This window comes from Tupaia chinensis, unplaced genomic scaffold, assembly GCF_000334495.1.
Source record: "Tupaia chinensis unplaced genomic scaffold, TupChi_1.0 Scaffold000549_1, whole genome shotgun sequence".
In the NCBI taxonomy this organism is placed as follows: domain Eukaryota; kingdom Metazoa; phylum Chordata; class Mammalia; order Scandentia; family Tupaiidae; genus Tupaia; species Tupaia belangeri.
In genome coordinates, this window is record NW_006160061.1 from 2,527,706 (window position 1) to 2,544,418 (window position 16,713).

The window sequence follows — 16,713 nt, forward strand, 5'->3', positions numbered from 1 at the left end:
AGAAAGGCCATTACATTGGATGTCGTAATGCCAAGGAAGACCCTAAGCTGGTTTGGGCAGCAAACGTTTTGAAGATGCAGAATGATAGGCTGTACAAAAAAGCCTACAACGACCACAAGGCCAAGATCACCATCCCAGCAGACATGGTGTCCATCAACGCTGCCAAAGAAGGCCAGGCACTGGCAAGTGACGTGGACTACCGCCAGTACTTGCACCAATGGTCTTGCTTTCCGGACCAGAATGATGTGATTCAAGCCAGGAAAGCCTACGACCTCCAGAGCGATGTAAGTATATCCCCCAGGAAGCACGTCCAAGGCTTTGCATCATGGCTCCCTCTGGTGCTCCAGAAAACACAACTCTCCCCAGCTAGATACTTCACCTTAGTATTTTACCGAATGTGATCAAGTTTAGTCAGAAAGTTTTCATTTTGATTGCTTTAAGATGCTATCAGAAATGTTATATGGATTTGTTAATGCGGAACAGTGTTTGTAGTTTCTTGAGAATGTCTATGGTCTTTCAACTATGTATTGAAGAAAGTCAAGGCTGCCTTCCTTAAAGTCAATTTCAGAAGCTAGTAGCATACGCCAAACCACTTGTCCTTTAACTTGGTGTTCTTTGCAACATGGTGTTTTGTTAATTTATTTAAGGCATTTTTAGATTTAGTTCCTATTTTTTGCTCAATCAATCTTATAGAAATGATGGATTCCTTAAGATTATTTCTGGTATCAAATGGATAATTTCTTTTAGTTATCTGACCTTGGTTCCCTTAAGCTTTAAGAGATACTTTTTTATAATAAATGAATTTATTTCAGGAAAGTAAGCTCGTCACTCAAAATTAATTGCTCTATAGTGGGTTTAAGACAGTTTCTAGAGAAATATTAGGTTGTTGGAAAAGTCATGACATATTTTTCTATGTGAAAAATGCATCATGACTTTTCTAATAACCCAGTATAATCTCCTCATTAACCTGAACCACAGTAGTGCATTGAGGCATGCCTATTGTTCAAGGTCTTAAAGAAGGAGGACAAGAAACTTAGAATCTGTAAACAGTTCTCTTTGAGAATCTTTTCTTTTGAATTTTGGGTATCAACTATATTTTAAATATTAAAATATTATATAATGTCATTTTTCATTAAGACATATTTTTCCAACATTTCTCACTTTTGTTATTAGACTTTTAGCCTAATATGTGTGTTCTGTTAACTATTAAAATACCATCTCTGAACAACCCAGTAGCTTTTTGCTTTTTGTTTTTCTTGAGAGGTTTTTTTTTTTTTTTCTGTAGGGTGCATGCACTCTCCAGAAGGACAGAGAGAGAGAGACAGAAAGTGAAAAATCACCCTTCTCCTCCATTCTCCTCTTGGGATCTTGGGCATGCATGCACGTACAGGCACCCAGCATGAGTTTAAGCCACCAGGTCCAGGACTCAAACTGTGGTTGACTACATGGGAGTCCAGTGACATAGCCATTATGCCAACTGCTTGTCCCCAACCCACTAATTAGTTACTGGTTGCTATTAGGGCTCTCTAGACACAGAACAAATAGTATATAGATGTAGACATACTACAGAGAACTTACCAGGGAAATTGGCTTCATGATTATGGAGGCGGAGAAGTGACATATAGTCCCTCTGCATGCACACATACACTCAGCGTGATTTTCAAGTCACCAGGTCCAGGACTTGAACCACAGTCAGCCATGTGGGAGTCCAGTGCCTTACCGACCATGCTACCTGCTGCCCCCCTTAATTCTTCTTTTAAAAATATTGGGTCTTTGGGAAAGTCATGATCCATTTTTGCATTGAAAAACACATCATGGGACCAGCAGTTAGCGTAATGGCTGGACTCCCACATAGTCGACCGCAGTTCACGTCCCAGACCCGGTGGCTTAAAACTTACGCCGGGCATGTGTGCGTGCGTGCCCAAGATCCCGAGAGGAGAATGGAGGAGAAGGGATTGTGGCGTGGCCATCCCCCCTGGGGGGTGATTTCTTGCTTTCTGTCTCTCTGTCTCTCTCTGTCTGTCTGGTGAGTGCACGTGCCCTATAGGGAAAACCTCTCCAAAAAAAAAAAAAGCAACACATCATGACTTGCCCAACAACCTAATATTTATTACACATACATGTGCCAGGCATTAAACTGAGCCCCAATGATACAGTGGTGAACAAAGAGGGGAAAATAATGCATAGCTCCTAACTTCAGGGAGTTCACATCGATAACAAAGAAATAGACATTAATTAAAATACATCAATGAAAAAATAGGACAGCTAAGAAAAAGTGGTCCGTGATGCTATGAAAAGAGAGGTGGGTAGGGACCAGCAGTTAGCGTAATGGCTATATCGCTGGACTCCCACATAGTTGACTGTGGTTTGAGTCCAGGACCCAGTGGCTTAAATTCACGCCGGGCACGTGTGCATGCGTGCCCAAGATCCCAAGAGGAGAATGGAGGAGAAGGGATTGCGGTGTGGCCAACCCCCTGGGGGGTGATTTCTCACTGTCTGTCCGGCGAGTGCACATGCCCTATAGCAAAAACCTCTCCAAAAAAAAAAAAAAAAGGGAGAGGTGGGTAAAGTGCCTCTGAGAAAGTGCTGGTTCACTGGAGATGTGAAGAGAGCAGGAGCCAGCTCTGTGAACTGTGAGGGAGACACAAGGACTTTACTACTGGGTGACCAACATACGCAAAGGTGCATTTGCCAACCACGAACTGAACGACAGCCAGTGCAGTCGGAGCACACGCAGCGAAGGGAAGGGTACAGGACATGAGGCCGGAAGAATGTGAGGGGGTGGATGTCAGACCGTCTCTATCCTGGTCCGTGTTAAGGATTTTGGTCTTTATACTAAGACCAATGGGAAGCCATAGTCTTCGACTTGCTTCTACTTAACTTTTTCATCCCCAGGCCATCTATAAGGCTGACTTGGAGTGGTTGCGTGGCATTGGCTGGATGCCTGAAGGGTCTCCTGAAGTACTGAGAGTCAAAAATGCGCAAGAGATCCTCTGTGACAGCGTCTATCGGACACCTGTGGTCAATCTCAAGTATACAAGCATTGTTGACACACCTGAAGTTGTCCTTGCCAAGTCAAATGCTGAAAATATTAGCATTGTAAGTTGCTTTTTTGTATTAAATTGAATTGGTGCTGTAATTAATTAAATTGGTGGTCCATTTATGGGATAAAACATTGATGATGAAAAATTTAGTAACTAATATTGACAGCATTGTTTTGGCTTTGGTCTTTAATCTTAAACAAAACCTCAGAGTATTAACCAAAGGCATCAATACAAATTTCATACTGAATTTGCGTAACTTACATGAAGATATTTCAAAAGTCTTTATCTGAATATGGGAAGATCTTGAATCAGATCCAAAACAAAAGTTCAGAATTTGCACTGGAAATAGAAAAATTATAAATTGCTATGTAATTTTTTTTTTATTGTTTCTTTCCTTAGCCAAAGTACAGAGAAGTTTGGGACAAGGATAAAACTTCAATCCACATAATGCCAGACACTCCAGAAATTAATCTTGCTAGAGCAAATGCTCTTAATGTGAGCAATGTAAGTACTGACTTAGTTTTGTTTTGGGAATTCACTCAGTTGGTGTTATATATTAAAATGACCATAGTTCTCTTCATAGTCGAGGGAAAAAAGGTTGACTAGGTGGGGTAGGGAGGACTCCTTGCCATCACCCCTTGACCAGAGTGAGGAGGAAAGCAAACCCCAGCCTCTGAGTCACTGGTCAGGGCCAGTTCCTGGTAAATCAATGTCAACATGACAAAAGAAAGAGGAAAATAAGAACAAAAAAGATGAAAGCGGAATGAAGAGATGCACTAACAAGAAAGGAAAATCAATGACAGATTTAGTCAAATTGAAAATAATTATAAGAATTATTTGCAAAAATAGACAAATTCATTTTACAACCTGGATCTATGGGGATAATTATAAATGACCAAAATTGGCCCCAGAAAATAAATAGAAAACATGTGGCAAGAAATTAAGGTGATTAAATCTTTTCTTTTCTCATGCCAAGTGCAGGGGATATTTTCACAAGAGATATTCTTTTAGAACTTTGAGAAATAAGCTACCATGACATCTGATGAAAGGCACAGTTACCAAAACTCGTTAAAAACAGTTTCACAAATGAAAACCGTAGAACAATAATGATGGGGAAAATCTAAAATAGTAACAAATCCAATTCAGAAGTATATTCAAATGATATGATATAAACAGCAGGTTTTGTACAGAAATGCCAAGAAGTTTCCAAATTCAGAAACCTAATAATGTAATAGGACAAGAGAGGAAGACTATACAGTCTTTGTTTGGATTTGGAAAGAAAAGCATGTGTGGGCTCACATCTCAGTACAGAGCTCAACCACAGCCTGTGCTCAGTTCTTCCTCATGCATTGATTAAAGATCGTAAGTCCCACGCATCAATATGGCGGCTTTACCTACAATTTTAACGAACCAGTAGTCATAATAAAAAATACATACATCACACATACACACAGAGAAAGAGTGGAAAAGGTATGACAAAATCCAATACTCATCCTTATATTTTTATTAAAATCATAGTAAAATATAAATAAATGAACAATTTCTTGATATAGGCAAAAATAAACCTTAGATTAAAGACCAGCTCATTCTTAGTAAGTCAGCTTCTCATTGGAGTTGATTAAAACAGAGATGCTCATTAACATCAACTTAATTTAATATTTGCTGGAAGTACTGGCTAGGTGAGTAAACATCTCACTGATACCAATATAACTGCATGAAAGTAAGAGTAAGAGATATTGGAGAGAAAGAATCAAAATATTGTTTGCAGGAGAAAACATTTTATGATTAGAAAAAGAAAGAGAATCAAACTGAAAAAAAATCTGTTAGTTAATGCAAGAGAATTCTGTGACACGGCTGGCTGTGCAATTCAAGAAAGTTCAAAAAAGATACCACTTTCATAGAGCACAGACAGTGCTGTGTGTAGAATAAGCAAGACTTTTGAAGAAGAGTACTGCCTTAGTGCAATTCACCATGGTTTGGAACTTTGCATCTTTTTGGAAGAAGAATAAATCTCTGTAAGAAAAGGAGTCTGTCAAACAAAGATTCCTCTTCATGGGCTACACTGTTGCATTAACTCTATTGTAATGAGCCACTTGGGGACTAATTATTTCCAAAGTTTGGGAAGAAAATAAAATTTCAGGACACAGATGTATTTTTTTTTTCCAGACCAGAATGGATGTCATGGTACAGTGCATTCTTGTTGTCAAGTAGTTGGATCAAGAAGCAGTCAGTTCTTCACTGAAGCGTAGACGCCTCAGCCCCCCTCTTAGACATCAATCCATAGGCAGGAGAGTTCTGGAGAGTCTCATATACTCTACTTTACAAGATAAATTTCTCAGCTGAGAAAATAACAAAACCCTGCCACTACATGGATATCATGCTATGAACAAGATTGATATTCCAACTATGCCAAAAGGAAAGTTAATTTTAGATAGATAAGTAGATGTTAATGAGAATAGACTTGCCGTTTGGAAGAAATCGGCGATTCCATTTCAATGTTCACCAAAACACACAGAAGTTTTCTTCACATGCGATATCGTTATTTCTTTTTTAATTTTTTTAAAAAGAATTACTTTATTTTTGTTTATTTATTTATTTTAATTTGACCATGGGGAAATGAGAGAGAGAGAGAGAGAGAGAGAGAGAGAGAGACAGCAAGCTTCCAGGTCTGGGATTCGAACCATGGTCAATCATGTGGGAGTCCAGCGCTCTTAACCACCATACCACCTGCTGGCCTAGGTGTGGTTATTTCTATAATATTTTTAAAATCCACTATTCAAACTGCTCTACTATTTAGAAAGCTCTTTTGCAGTACATAGAACTTCACTGGTAACAAAAGCAAATTCATTTTAAATTGACTTAATCTTCATACTAACCACATAGATAAGATTTGTTATTTTGCTTTTATTATATGGGAAATTAAGATTTAAAATGTTAAGGAGTTTGTCCATATTCTCAAAGTTAGCATCTAAGTTAAGTCTCAAGTCCAGATTTCTTTTTTTTAAGTTCAAATAAAAAATATATTTGACTACATAAATAAGCAAAAAAATTTTAAGAAAAAAAGTACTAGAATAATATGTCATAAAACTAGTTAAAAAAACTAGAAAACCTTATGTTTACATTAGTCCCTAGTATAATTCATCTAAATGTGGAAAATGCTTTTTTCTCTATAAACAAGTAAGTTGCTTTTAAAAAACCATCCAAAATTCATACAAAAGTTTGAATGAAAATTTATGCAAAATTTGTCCATGCATAGAAGGACAAGATTTATCTGAGCACCAATTTTTCAGGTATACGAAAGCTATGAAACTGTTGATAATAGAAGTTTTCATACAATTTGGTGTGATTTCTGAATTATACATTTAAGTGACTTATTTTGATATATGCCATCAATCATATAAGACTGAGAGGTCATACTGAAAAAAAAAATAAATAAACCCACGCATGTAAAAAGTTTGCAGTTATGAAGATCCTAACATTGAACAAAGAAACAAATATATTGAATTATTGAATTAAAGAAATGCAATAATAGCCCATTAATGTCTGAACTGATCCAAATGCTACCAATTCACTAACACAAGAAATAAAAGCTAAATCCTCTTACATGATGCATGAGACTATAAGCCATGAACAACTGTACCAGGGCTATGATTCAGATGAAAAAGATCTCTTGTCAAGCCCAGACCTCTGGGTTCCAAGCAAGCTTTCCCGTTCCAGTACGACAGTACATAGGATGGCTTCTTCACCTATTTTCTTTTCTTTAATTGGTCTTAAGTCTTGAAACTTCAAAACTGTACTCCTATAATATTAATTCTACTTGAACCCTTGGAGTTACTGAAACGTGAATCCGGACTAATACTTCATTTACTCTCCTTTTCAGAAAATTTACCGTGAAGGCTGGGATGAGGTGAAGATGAGCTGTGATGTGCGGCTGGACGCCATCCCCATCCAGGCTGCCAAGGCCTCCAGGGAGATTGCCAGTGACGTGAGTGTAACCTTTTCTGACTTCCCAGTTTTTTTAGCAAATGCCCCAGGTGCATCTAGAGGACATGCTGTGATCCGTCTGCTTTGTTTCTCTATCCCAGTATAAGTACAAGCTTGACCATGAGAAGCAGAAGGGACACTACGTGGGCACTCTCACAGCCAGGGATGACAACAAGATCCGGTGGGCCCTCATAGCTGGCAAGATTCAGAATGAAAGAGAGTACCGGCTGCAGTGGGCCAAATGGAAGACCAAGTTCCAGAGCCCTGCAGACATGCTTTCCATCTTACATTCTAAGAAATGCCAGACTCTGGTCAGCGACATCGATTACCGCAATTACCTACACCAGTGGACTTGCATGCCTGACCAGAACGATGTTATTCAGGCCAAGAAAGCCTACGAACTGCAGAGCGACGTGAGTGGGCTGCATTTTAGAATGAGCTCTTCTGTCATTTTGCCTTGACTCCCAGGAAGTCTATGCCATTAAACCTTGGTATCATATTTCACGTCCTCATTCAGCTAAGAATTGGATATTAGTTAGACTTTGGTACACGGTATTGAAATCATCCAAGCCAGGAAAAAGCTAGACTTTGTATCAAGAAATAAATGATAGTGTGAATAGAGGTCTTCATTGTATCAGGTTGATTTAAAATAACGACTCTGAAAATATATCTTCTATAAAATTCAGGTAGTCATCAAGGTTTATATCAACACAGATATTGCCAGACCAGGGTAGGGTGTAGACACAGATATGCTTTTTTTAATTGACAGTGTTTAGAAAGCTAAGCTATGTTTTTAAATCCAGGATTTTTTGTGTACAAATCCAAGATTTCCCATTTCTCTTGGAAGTTTAGAGGTTGTAGCTTTGGGTGCGCATTGCTCCTTGGCAACAATAACCTGGGACCGAATTGAAGTTAACCTCCTCTAAAGAGTAGATGCGGCCTCCATTTTTACTCTATTTGGCCTCCTGGTTAATTTCTCCTGTTACTTGCCAGGCTGGAGGCCATCACTGTGACTACTACATTGTATTTATTCATCCCACCAGTGGATAGGCTAAATAGGACCATGTGAGCAACGGCATTGAATTCACTCTGGCCTTGTCTTCACAGGCTGTGTACAAGGCCGACCTGGAGTGGTTACGTGGAATTGGGTGGATGCCAAATGATTCTGTTTCCGTCAATCATGCCAAACATGCTGCAGATATCTTCAGTGAGGTATTCCAAGATCTTACCCTGCAATTCAGTATACTTCCAGGAGACTGAACAAAAATAGATACACCTAAGTACAGTTGTTTTTGGGACCAGCAGATGGCATAATGGTTAAGATGCTGGACTCCCACATAGTCGACTGTGGTTCAAATCCCAGACCCGGTGGCTTCAAAGTCATGCTGGGCACATGTGTGTGCATGCCCAAGATCCCAAGAAGAGAATGAAGAAGGGACTGTGGTGTGGCCATCCCCCTGGGGGATGATTTCTTACTTTCTATCTTTCTAGAGAGTGCACACACCCTATAGCAAAATCTCTCTCTTAAAAAAATGCAGTTGTTTTAAAATGACAATTTTAACTATTTTAATAATTGTATATAAGCAGACATATATTTTCCTGAAAGAATCCCATATGGGGACCAGCAGTTGGTATAATGGCTATGTCGCTGAACTCCCATGTAGCCAACTGCGGTACGAGTCCTGAACCTGCTGACTTAAACTCACACCGGGTGTGTGTGCATGTGTGCCCAAGATCCCAAGAGGAGAATAGAGGAGAAGGGATTGTGGCATGGTCATCTCCCCTGGGGGGGTGATTTCTTGCCTTCTATCTCTCTGTCTCTCTCTTTCTGGCAAGCGCACGCACCCTATAGCAAAACCTCTCAAAAAAAAAAAAGAATCCCATATGACCCTATCCCATTATGAGACCACATGCATAATTAAAGATGCAGGACACTCATTGGTGCTTGAAATTGTGTAAATGAAGAAATTCTTCTGATAGCAATACCCGTACACCTGGGAGAAGTTTGTCCAGCTGGGAAAATGTATTGGGTATTATGATGATATACCTAATGACATATTACATAACTTTGGGAGCTAAGAAATTTGCTATTTTAGAATCTGTGAGAAGTGTAAGAAACCAATGCATTTACTTAAAAACAAATGCTAAAAAGGAAACCAAATTACTAAGATGCCATTCAAATTTGGCACCCTATGCTTTTAGTAGAGGAGGACTCCTAAGTAGAGTGTGTCTTTCTCAGCTCACACAGCACCAAGAATCACAACTGTCTAAAAGATATTTTCTATCCCATAGAAAAAATATCGCACAAAAATAGAAACTCTCAACTTTACTCCTGTGGATGACAGAGTTGATTACGTGACAGCGAAACAAAGCGGTGAAATCCTTGATGATGTAAGTACATGGCTGTCCTAAAATTGTACAATCACGCAGATGTTACTTCCAAAACTTTCCTACTTATCTACACTCAGCATGCGATCGTTGTCTGAGACACGGGTTTTAACTGTTGAAATTTGTGATGATTGCAATTGTTTGGACAATGTAATATTTCTTAGCATCAAGTAATTTCCCTCTTGCCTCTCACTGCTAGATTAAATACCGGAAAGACTGGAATGCCATCAAATCACAGTATACCCTCACCGAAACCCCCTTGCTGCACACTGCCCAGGAGGCTGCCCGGATCCTGGACCAGGTATGGGCTTTACCCTGTTGCCTGGCACTTGGTGTGGAGATGGAGGACTGGGATGGAACTCCAGATGTATGCACTTGATGTATCCCTCCTTGCGACTCCTCATTTCAACCCTGTGCTGTGGCTCTCTGTCTTCTAGTATCTCTACAAGGAAGGCTGGGAGAAACAAAAAGCCACAGGCTACATTTTGCCTCCGGACGCGGTGCCGTTTGTCCATGCTCATCACTCCAGCGATGTTCAGAGTGAGGTAATGTGTCCCGATGTAGATGTAGTGCATTCTGCAAAGCAGCCGTGCGCACAGGAGCTGCCCTCAGCCAAGGTGTAGGGACCATGTGGGGACATTCCTCCTCAGCTTAGCAGGCCAGGTGGACTTGGTGATGGCTGGGGTACCTGCTCCCTCCCCTTTTGGTTCTTTTACAGTGGGCTTTGGTTTTCCTTTTTTCACTTTATTTGGCTTTCTTATATTCTTTGTCTTTCCTAAAATCTCTAGGCCTCCCATTAAAAGTATTGCCAGAATTAAAAAACAAGCATTTTTTTCCTGTTTTTATATGGCTATGTCTTCATATTTATTTATTTATGTTATTGGTTCTCAGGGTGGGAGTTATCAAACAAAAAGGTATTCCAAGATCTTACCCTGCAATTCAGTATACTTCCAGGAGACTGAACAAAAATAGATACACCTAAGTACAGTTGTTTTTGGGACCAGCAGATGGCATAATGGTTAAGATGCTGGACTCCCACATAGTCGACTGTGGTTCAAATCCCAGACCCGGTGGCTTCAAAGTCATGCTGGGCACATGTGTGTGCATGCCCAAGATCCCAAGAAGAGAATGAAGAAGGGACTGTGGTGTGGCCATCCCCCTGGGGGATGATTTCTTACTTTCTATCTTTCTAGAGAGTGCACACACCCTATAGCAAAATCTCTCTCTTAAAAAAATGCAGTTGTTTTAAAATGACAATTTTAACTATTTTAATAATTGTATATAAGCAGACATATATTTTCCTGAAAGAATCCCATATGGGGACCAGCAGTTGGTATAATGGCTATGTCGCTGAACTCCCATGTAGCCAACTGCGGTACGAGTCCTGAACCTGCTGACTTAAACTCACACCGGGTGTGTGTGCATGTGTGCCCAAGATCCCAAGAGGAGAATAGAGGAGAAGGGATTGTGGCATGGTCATCTCCCCTGGGGGGGTGATTTCTTGCCTTCTATCTCTCTGTCTCTCTCTTTCTGGCAAGCGCACGCACCCTATAGCAAAACCTCTCAAAAAAAAAAAAGAATCCCATATGACCCTATCCCATTATGAGACCACATGCATAATTAAAGATGCAGGACACTCATTGGTGCTTGAAATTGTGTAAATGAAGAAATTCTTCTGATAGCAATACCCGTACACCTGGGAGAAGTTTGTCCAGCTGGGAAAATGTATTGGGTATTATGATGATATACCTAATGACATATTACATAACTTTGGGAGCTAAGAAATTTGCTATTTTAGAATCTGTGAGAAGTGTAAGAAACCAATGCATTTACTTAAAAACAAATGCTAAAAAGGAAACCAAATTACTAAGATGCCATTCAAATTTGGCACCCTATGCTTTTAGTAGAGGAGGACTCCTAAGTAGAGTGTGTCTTTCTCAGCTCACACAGCACCAAGAATCACAACTGTCTAAAAGATATTTTCTATCCCATAGAAAAAATATCGCACAAAAATAGAAACTCTCAACTTTACTCCTGTGGATGACAGAGTTGATTACGTGACAGCGAAACAAAGCGGTGAAATCCTTGATGATGTAAGTACATGGCTGTCCTAAAATTGTACAATCACGCAGATGTTACTTCCAAAACTTTCCTACTTATCTACACTCAGCATGCGATCGTTGTCTGAGACACGGGTTTTAACTGTTGAAATTTGTGATGATTGCAATTGTTTGGACAATGTAATATTTCTTAGCATCAAGTAATTTCCCTCTTGCCTCTCACTGCTAGATTAAATACCGGAAAGACTGGAATGCCATCAAATCACAGTATACCCTCACCGAAACCCCCTTGCTGCACACTGCCCAGGAGGCTGCCCGGATCCTGGACCAGGTATGGGCTTTACCCTGTTGCCTGGCACTTGGTGTGGAGATGGAGGACTGGGATGGAACTCCAGATGTATGCACTTGATGTATCCCTCCTTGCGACTCCTCATTTCAACCCTGTGCTGTGGCTCTCTGTCTTCTAGTATCTCTACAAGGAAGGCTGGGAGAAACAAAAAGCCACAGGCTACATTTTGCCTCCGGACGCGGTGCCGTTTGTCCATGCTCATCACTCCAGCGATGTTCAGAGTGAGGTAATGTGTCCCGATGTAGATGTAGTGCATTCTGCAAAGCAGCCGTGCGCACAGGAGCTGCCCTCAGCCAAGGTGTAGGGACCATGTGGGGACATTCCTCCTCAGCTTAGCAGGCCAGGTGGACTTGGTGATGGCTGGGGTACCTGCTCCCTCCCCTTTTGGTTCTTTTACAGTGGGCTTTGGTTTTCCTTTTTTCACTTTATTTGGCTTTCTTATATTCTTTGTCTTTCCTAAAATCTCTAGGCCTCCCATTAAAAGTATTGCCAGAATTAAAAAACAAGCATTTTTTTCCTGTTTTTATATGGCTATGTCTTCATATTTATTTATTTATGTTATTGGTTCTCAGGGTGGGAGTTATCAAACAAAAAGAGAGCCAAATCTTCTGATTTCTTCAGCACACGGAAAAGCCTCTTGGCTCTGCGTGCTTGTGAAAGCTAATGGACTTTACATTCTCCCTCCCACCAGCTGAAATACAAAGCTGAACACGTAAAGCAGAAAGGCCACTACGTTGGTGTTCCGACGATGAGAGATGACCCTAAACTGGTTTGGTTTGAGCATGCAGGCCAGATTCAGAATGACAGGCTCTACAAAGAGGACTACCACAAAACAAAGGCCAAAATCAACATACCTGCTGATATGGTGTCCGTCGTGGCTGCCAAGGAGGGCCAGAACCTCGTCAGTGATATCGACTACCGTAATTACCTGCGCCAATGGACGTGTCATCCCGACCAAAATGATGTTATCCAGGCAAGGAAAGCCTATGACCTACAGAGTGATGTAAGTGATCACTGTTCTTCATTACCTAGAAATGTCTGCTACACTCTTAGAATGATCAGCAGTCTTCCAGAAATGTCAGTCTTTGAAACTCCAGGCTCTCAGTACTTCATTTGTTCTTAGAGGGAACTGAGGCTGAGTACGAAGCAGAGAAAGATCAGGTGCATGGCTGATTGCTAGCTTCAGTTACTGACTATGCTTCTCAATAGCACAGTCACTTCTTAAGGAATCTAATGCCTTTGTACCCTTTCTGCCATCAGCAGCTCCTCACTCGTATTCTCATGGGACGTTGTCAGCTGACAGGAAATAATCATTGGCTTGGGTGGGAATTGAGATCCAGATGAGATTTGACAATATTAAATGCTAGCCTCAAGGTCCTAGGAATGCTCCATTCCTATTTTGGAAAGGATCTTCATTCCTCAAGGCGTTTATGAAGTAGTTTCTTACAAGACATCAAAGCAAAAGAGAAACAAAGTACTGATTAAGCTGTGTGAGGCCCAGTATCCCTCGTATAGAGCTTTCGTAGAGCTGGGACAGAGAAAATGACACAGGCTACTTTGCACTGAGGCCTGAGTCAAGGCCTGTACCTGCTGCCAGCCAGCCATAGGTACAGACCAGAATCATGACACATTGACTTGGTTGTCAGGTGCACAGAAAGGTGAGCCTCCATCTTTCATCATTATCAAAATATAAAAAGGCAATCAAAAACTTCTTGTGACATAGATGATGAACTTGCCCCATCAGCGGTTGGTGCAGCAGAATAAGTAGTGGCACTTTCATCTGGGCCGCAACTCCTCTTCATCTGATTGTGGTGGGCCAGGAGAATTCAAGAATTAAAAGAGGGGGGAAGGGCGGCGATAGGACTGGCGAGGTTGGAAGAGACACCTCTCCCTTCCCTACAAATACATGAGCACTTACTTGTGTAATATTCATCAGGTAGTCTGCATGTCCCATGTGTAGTCTAAATGTCTACATAACCAAACATGCCAGGTCTATCTTAAACTGCAACTTTTCCTATGGCTGCAGTTGGACGCAATGGCCCCCTCCCCTTCTCTCCACAGCACTTGAGAGCTCTTGCTCTCACAGCACTTAACCACTTTCCACTGTATAAGTGACTCCTCTGAACTCTAGACTCCTGTATACTTAGCTCTCAAAGCCCCGATCACACCCAGTAACATGCTCGAGAAATACCACTCAGGTGAAATTGTGATAGAATAAATGAGACAATAGCCATGAGAGAGAAACCTATGAAGAGCTTCTGAGAAAATTGTACTGTGTTATCTGTAATCCAGTGCCTGAATCGTTTATATCTCTGTCTATCTTCCTGCTCTTAGAATGTCTACAAAGCTGACCTGGAGTGGCTCCGAGGCATTGGCTGGATCCCCCTAGATTCTGTGGACCACGTGAGGGTTACCAAGAACCAGGAAATGGTGAATCAGGTACACAAAGTCTGTTCTCCTTCTAATCTAATGCCTGCCCTCCTTACCTGCCATATGGGGGTAGATGCTCTGTCGAGGTGGACTATCTTCATCATCTCTGTTTGTTTGCAGATAAAATATAAGAAAGATGCTCTTGACAACTATCCTAACTTTACAAGTGTGGTGGATCCTCCAGAGATTGTTTTGGCCAAAATTAACTCAGTCAACCAAAGTGATGTAAGTTTGCTTTGTAGTTACAGAAACACACAAATCAGATAGTTAGTTGTCTATCATTGAATAGCTGAGCTTAACCTCAGATAAGAACTTATAAAAAAATGGGGAGGGAGACTTAATTATAAGAGAATCTTTGAGGGGAATGGCTTTTAAAGACACTAGTATGTGGTATCCTGTACTCACTTCTAGCTATCTATAGTGTCACCCACGTTATTCTATTAGTGAAGTAGACTGAGATCCAATCATAGTTTGAATTTCTAAATACTAGATTTAGCCGATGAAGATTTACATTTACCTTTATAGTAATGAAAGATTTCTGTCTGCTTTTCTCTCCTTAGGTGAAATATAAAGAGACATTTAATAAAGCCAAGGGCAAGTATACATTTTCTCCAGATACACCACATATCTCCCACTCGAAAGACATGGGGAAACTCTACAGTACTGTAAGTTCTATTTTACGTAATGATAACTCAGTTCCTAATTTTAAGCTCATTGCAGTATTTGTATTCTAGCCTGTTTGTGAATAGATGAATTCATCAGGTGAACTATTATTTTTACTGTGTTTAGTCTTGTTTACTAGAAGTAGCATATTCTTCAAGACCAAGGGGCGTTTACTCAGCTGCTATCTCTGAGCTCCTGCACTATGTCAGGCACCACAGGAGGAGCTAAGCTACAGCTCATGAGGCCAGCCTGTCAGGAGCTCATATAAGTGAGAGAAAGGACATGCCATTAAGTCAATAGGTAATATAACAAATGTTCTGAGGGCCCTGGGTATGCATAGGACTTAGCAAGTTCCAACAGGGAAAAGGAGGGGAAGGGCTAGTCCCTCTTTAGCAACCATGAGTAAACATCACCAACCAACAAATGGAAGGCTCACCCTTTAAAATTTAATTCAGCGTACTTAAAGGAGGAACAGAAGGAAGATGCATGTGTGAGCACACATACGTGTGTGTGTGTGCACGCACACACCAATGGGAAGCAATCCTTGGTGATTCTCGCCCTGTGTACAAGTTTCTTGTCACTTTCTCTAGAACGGTAAATATTGTTAAACTCTGTTATACAGTGTCTCCGAGCTCATAGGTTCCATGTGTAATAAACCAAATGACCATCCTGTTCTCAGATAGACATACTAACTAGTTGTAGATTAAGATGTCAGCCTTGCTGTCAACATCCACCTTTGCCCCTTACAATTTCGTTTTTTTTAAGTGATACGTGAAAGAAGCTGAGTACAAACTGTCATTACACATCTTCCTTTGTCCTAGATCCTGTACAAGGGGGCGTGGGAGGGAACCAAGGCCTATGGCTATACCTTGGATGAGCGCTATATTCCCATCGTGGGAGCCAAGCATGCCGACCTGGTGAACAGTGAGGTCAGTATGACTGTCCCTCCCCAGATCTGGGAGTCTTTACTGGGGAGCAAAGAGCTAGTTGGAAAACCCCAGTGATTCTTACTGTTGAACCCACTTCACAGCTCAAATACAAAGAGACATATGAGAAGCAGAAAGGTCACTACCTGGCTGGAAAGGTGATCGGCGAGTTCCCTGGTGTGGTTCACTGTCTGGATTTCCAAAAGATGAGGAGTGTGGTAAGCAGATGTTCACTTTAACGCTGAGTTTTCACACTTTAGTGTGCTACTGTGTTTGCCTGTTTACAATTTGCCTTTTGGTTCAGAATTCGCTGGGGGATGGACAAGGTACAGGGAATCATTCTCGAGACTTTTCCCACCCCTGCCAATTAGCAGTGAACCCTCAATGGCAATGTGGGCTTTCTCCCTGGCTCTCCCTTCTCACTACACACAGTAGGGCTCTATCCTGCAGGAAACAAGAAAGAAACAGGGTCACTATTTACCTTGTGTTATAAAAGGATGGGCAACTTAAAAAGAAGAGGAGTTTCTTAAAGCACCTTTTTTAAAAACATCAGTCTATTCTAAGCGTACTGATCTATACTGAAATAAGGCTCTAAAGAGAGTAATCTGAATCACGTACATTTTCATTTCTTTCTAATTTGTGTCTTTAAAAATATTTTTTAGCTGAACTACAGAAAAAATTATGAGGACACCAAAGCAAATGTTCATATCCCCAATGACATGATGAATCATGTGCTAGCGAAAAGGTGCCAGTACATTCTCAGTGACCTGGAGTACCGACACTACTTTCACCAGTGGACATCTCTTCCGGAAGAACCCAAAGTTATTCATGCACGAAACGCCCAGGAGATCTTAAGTGATGTATGACAC

The 16,713-nt window shown here is 40.9% G+C and overlaps 1 protein-coding gene across 2 annotated transcripts in view; it reads left to right on the forward strand.

Annotated features, from left to right (window-relative positions):
* Positions 1-16,713, forward strand: part of NEB (nebulin) — a 234,272-nt gene that overhangs the window by 136,218 nt on the left and 81,341 nt on the right. For both annotated transcript variants that reach the window (XM_027775357.1, XM_006157632.1), the window contains 15 exons: positions 2,896-3,099; positions 3,444-3,548; positions 6,925-7,029; positions 7,130-7,441; positions 8,136-8,240; positions 9,321-9,419; positions 9,616-9,717; positions 9,854-9,961; positions 12,517-12,828; positions 14,160-14,264; positions 14,376-14,480; positions 14,816-14,920; positions 15,740-15,847; positions 15,949-16,062; positions 16,507-16,704. In XM_027775357.1, coding sequence (XP_027631158.1) covers positions 2,896-3,099; positions 3,444-3,548; positions 6,925-7,029; positions 7,130-7,441; positions 8,136-8,240; positions 9,321-9,419; positions 9,616-9,717; positions 9,854-9,961; positions 12,517-12,828; positions 14,160-14,264; positions 14,376-14,480; positions 14,816-14,920; positions 15,740-15,847; positions 15,949-16,062; positions 16,507-16,704 — 2,187 coding nt within the window. The remainder of the gene's footprint in view (positions 1-2,895; positions 3,100-3,443; positions 3,549-6,924; positions 7,030-7,129; positions 7,442-8,135; positions 8,241-9,320; positions 9,420-9,615; positions 9,718-9,853; positions 9,962-12,516; positions 12,829-14,159; positions 14,265-14,375; positions 14,481-14,815; positions 14,921-15,739; positions 15,848-15,948; positions 16,063-16,506; positions 16,705-16,713) is intronic.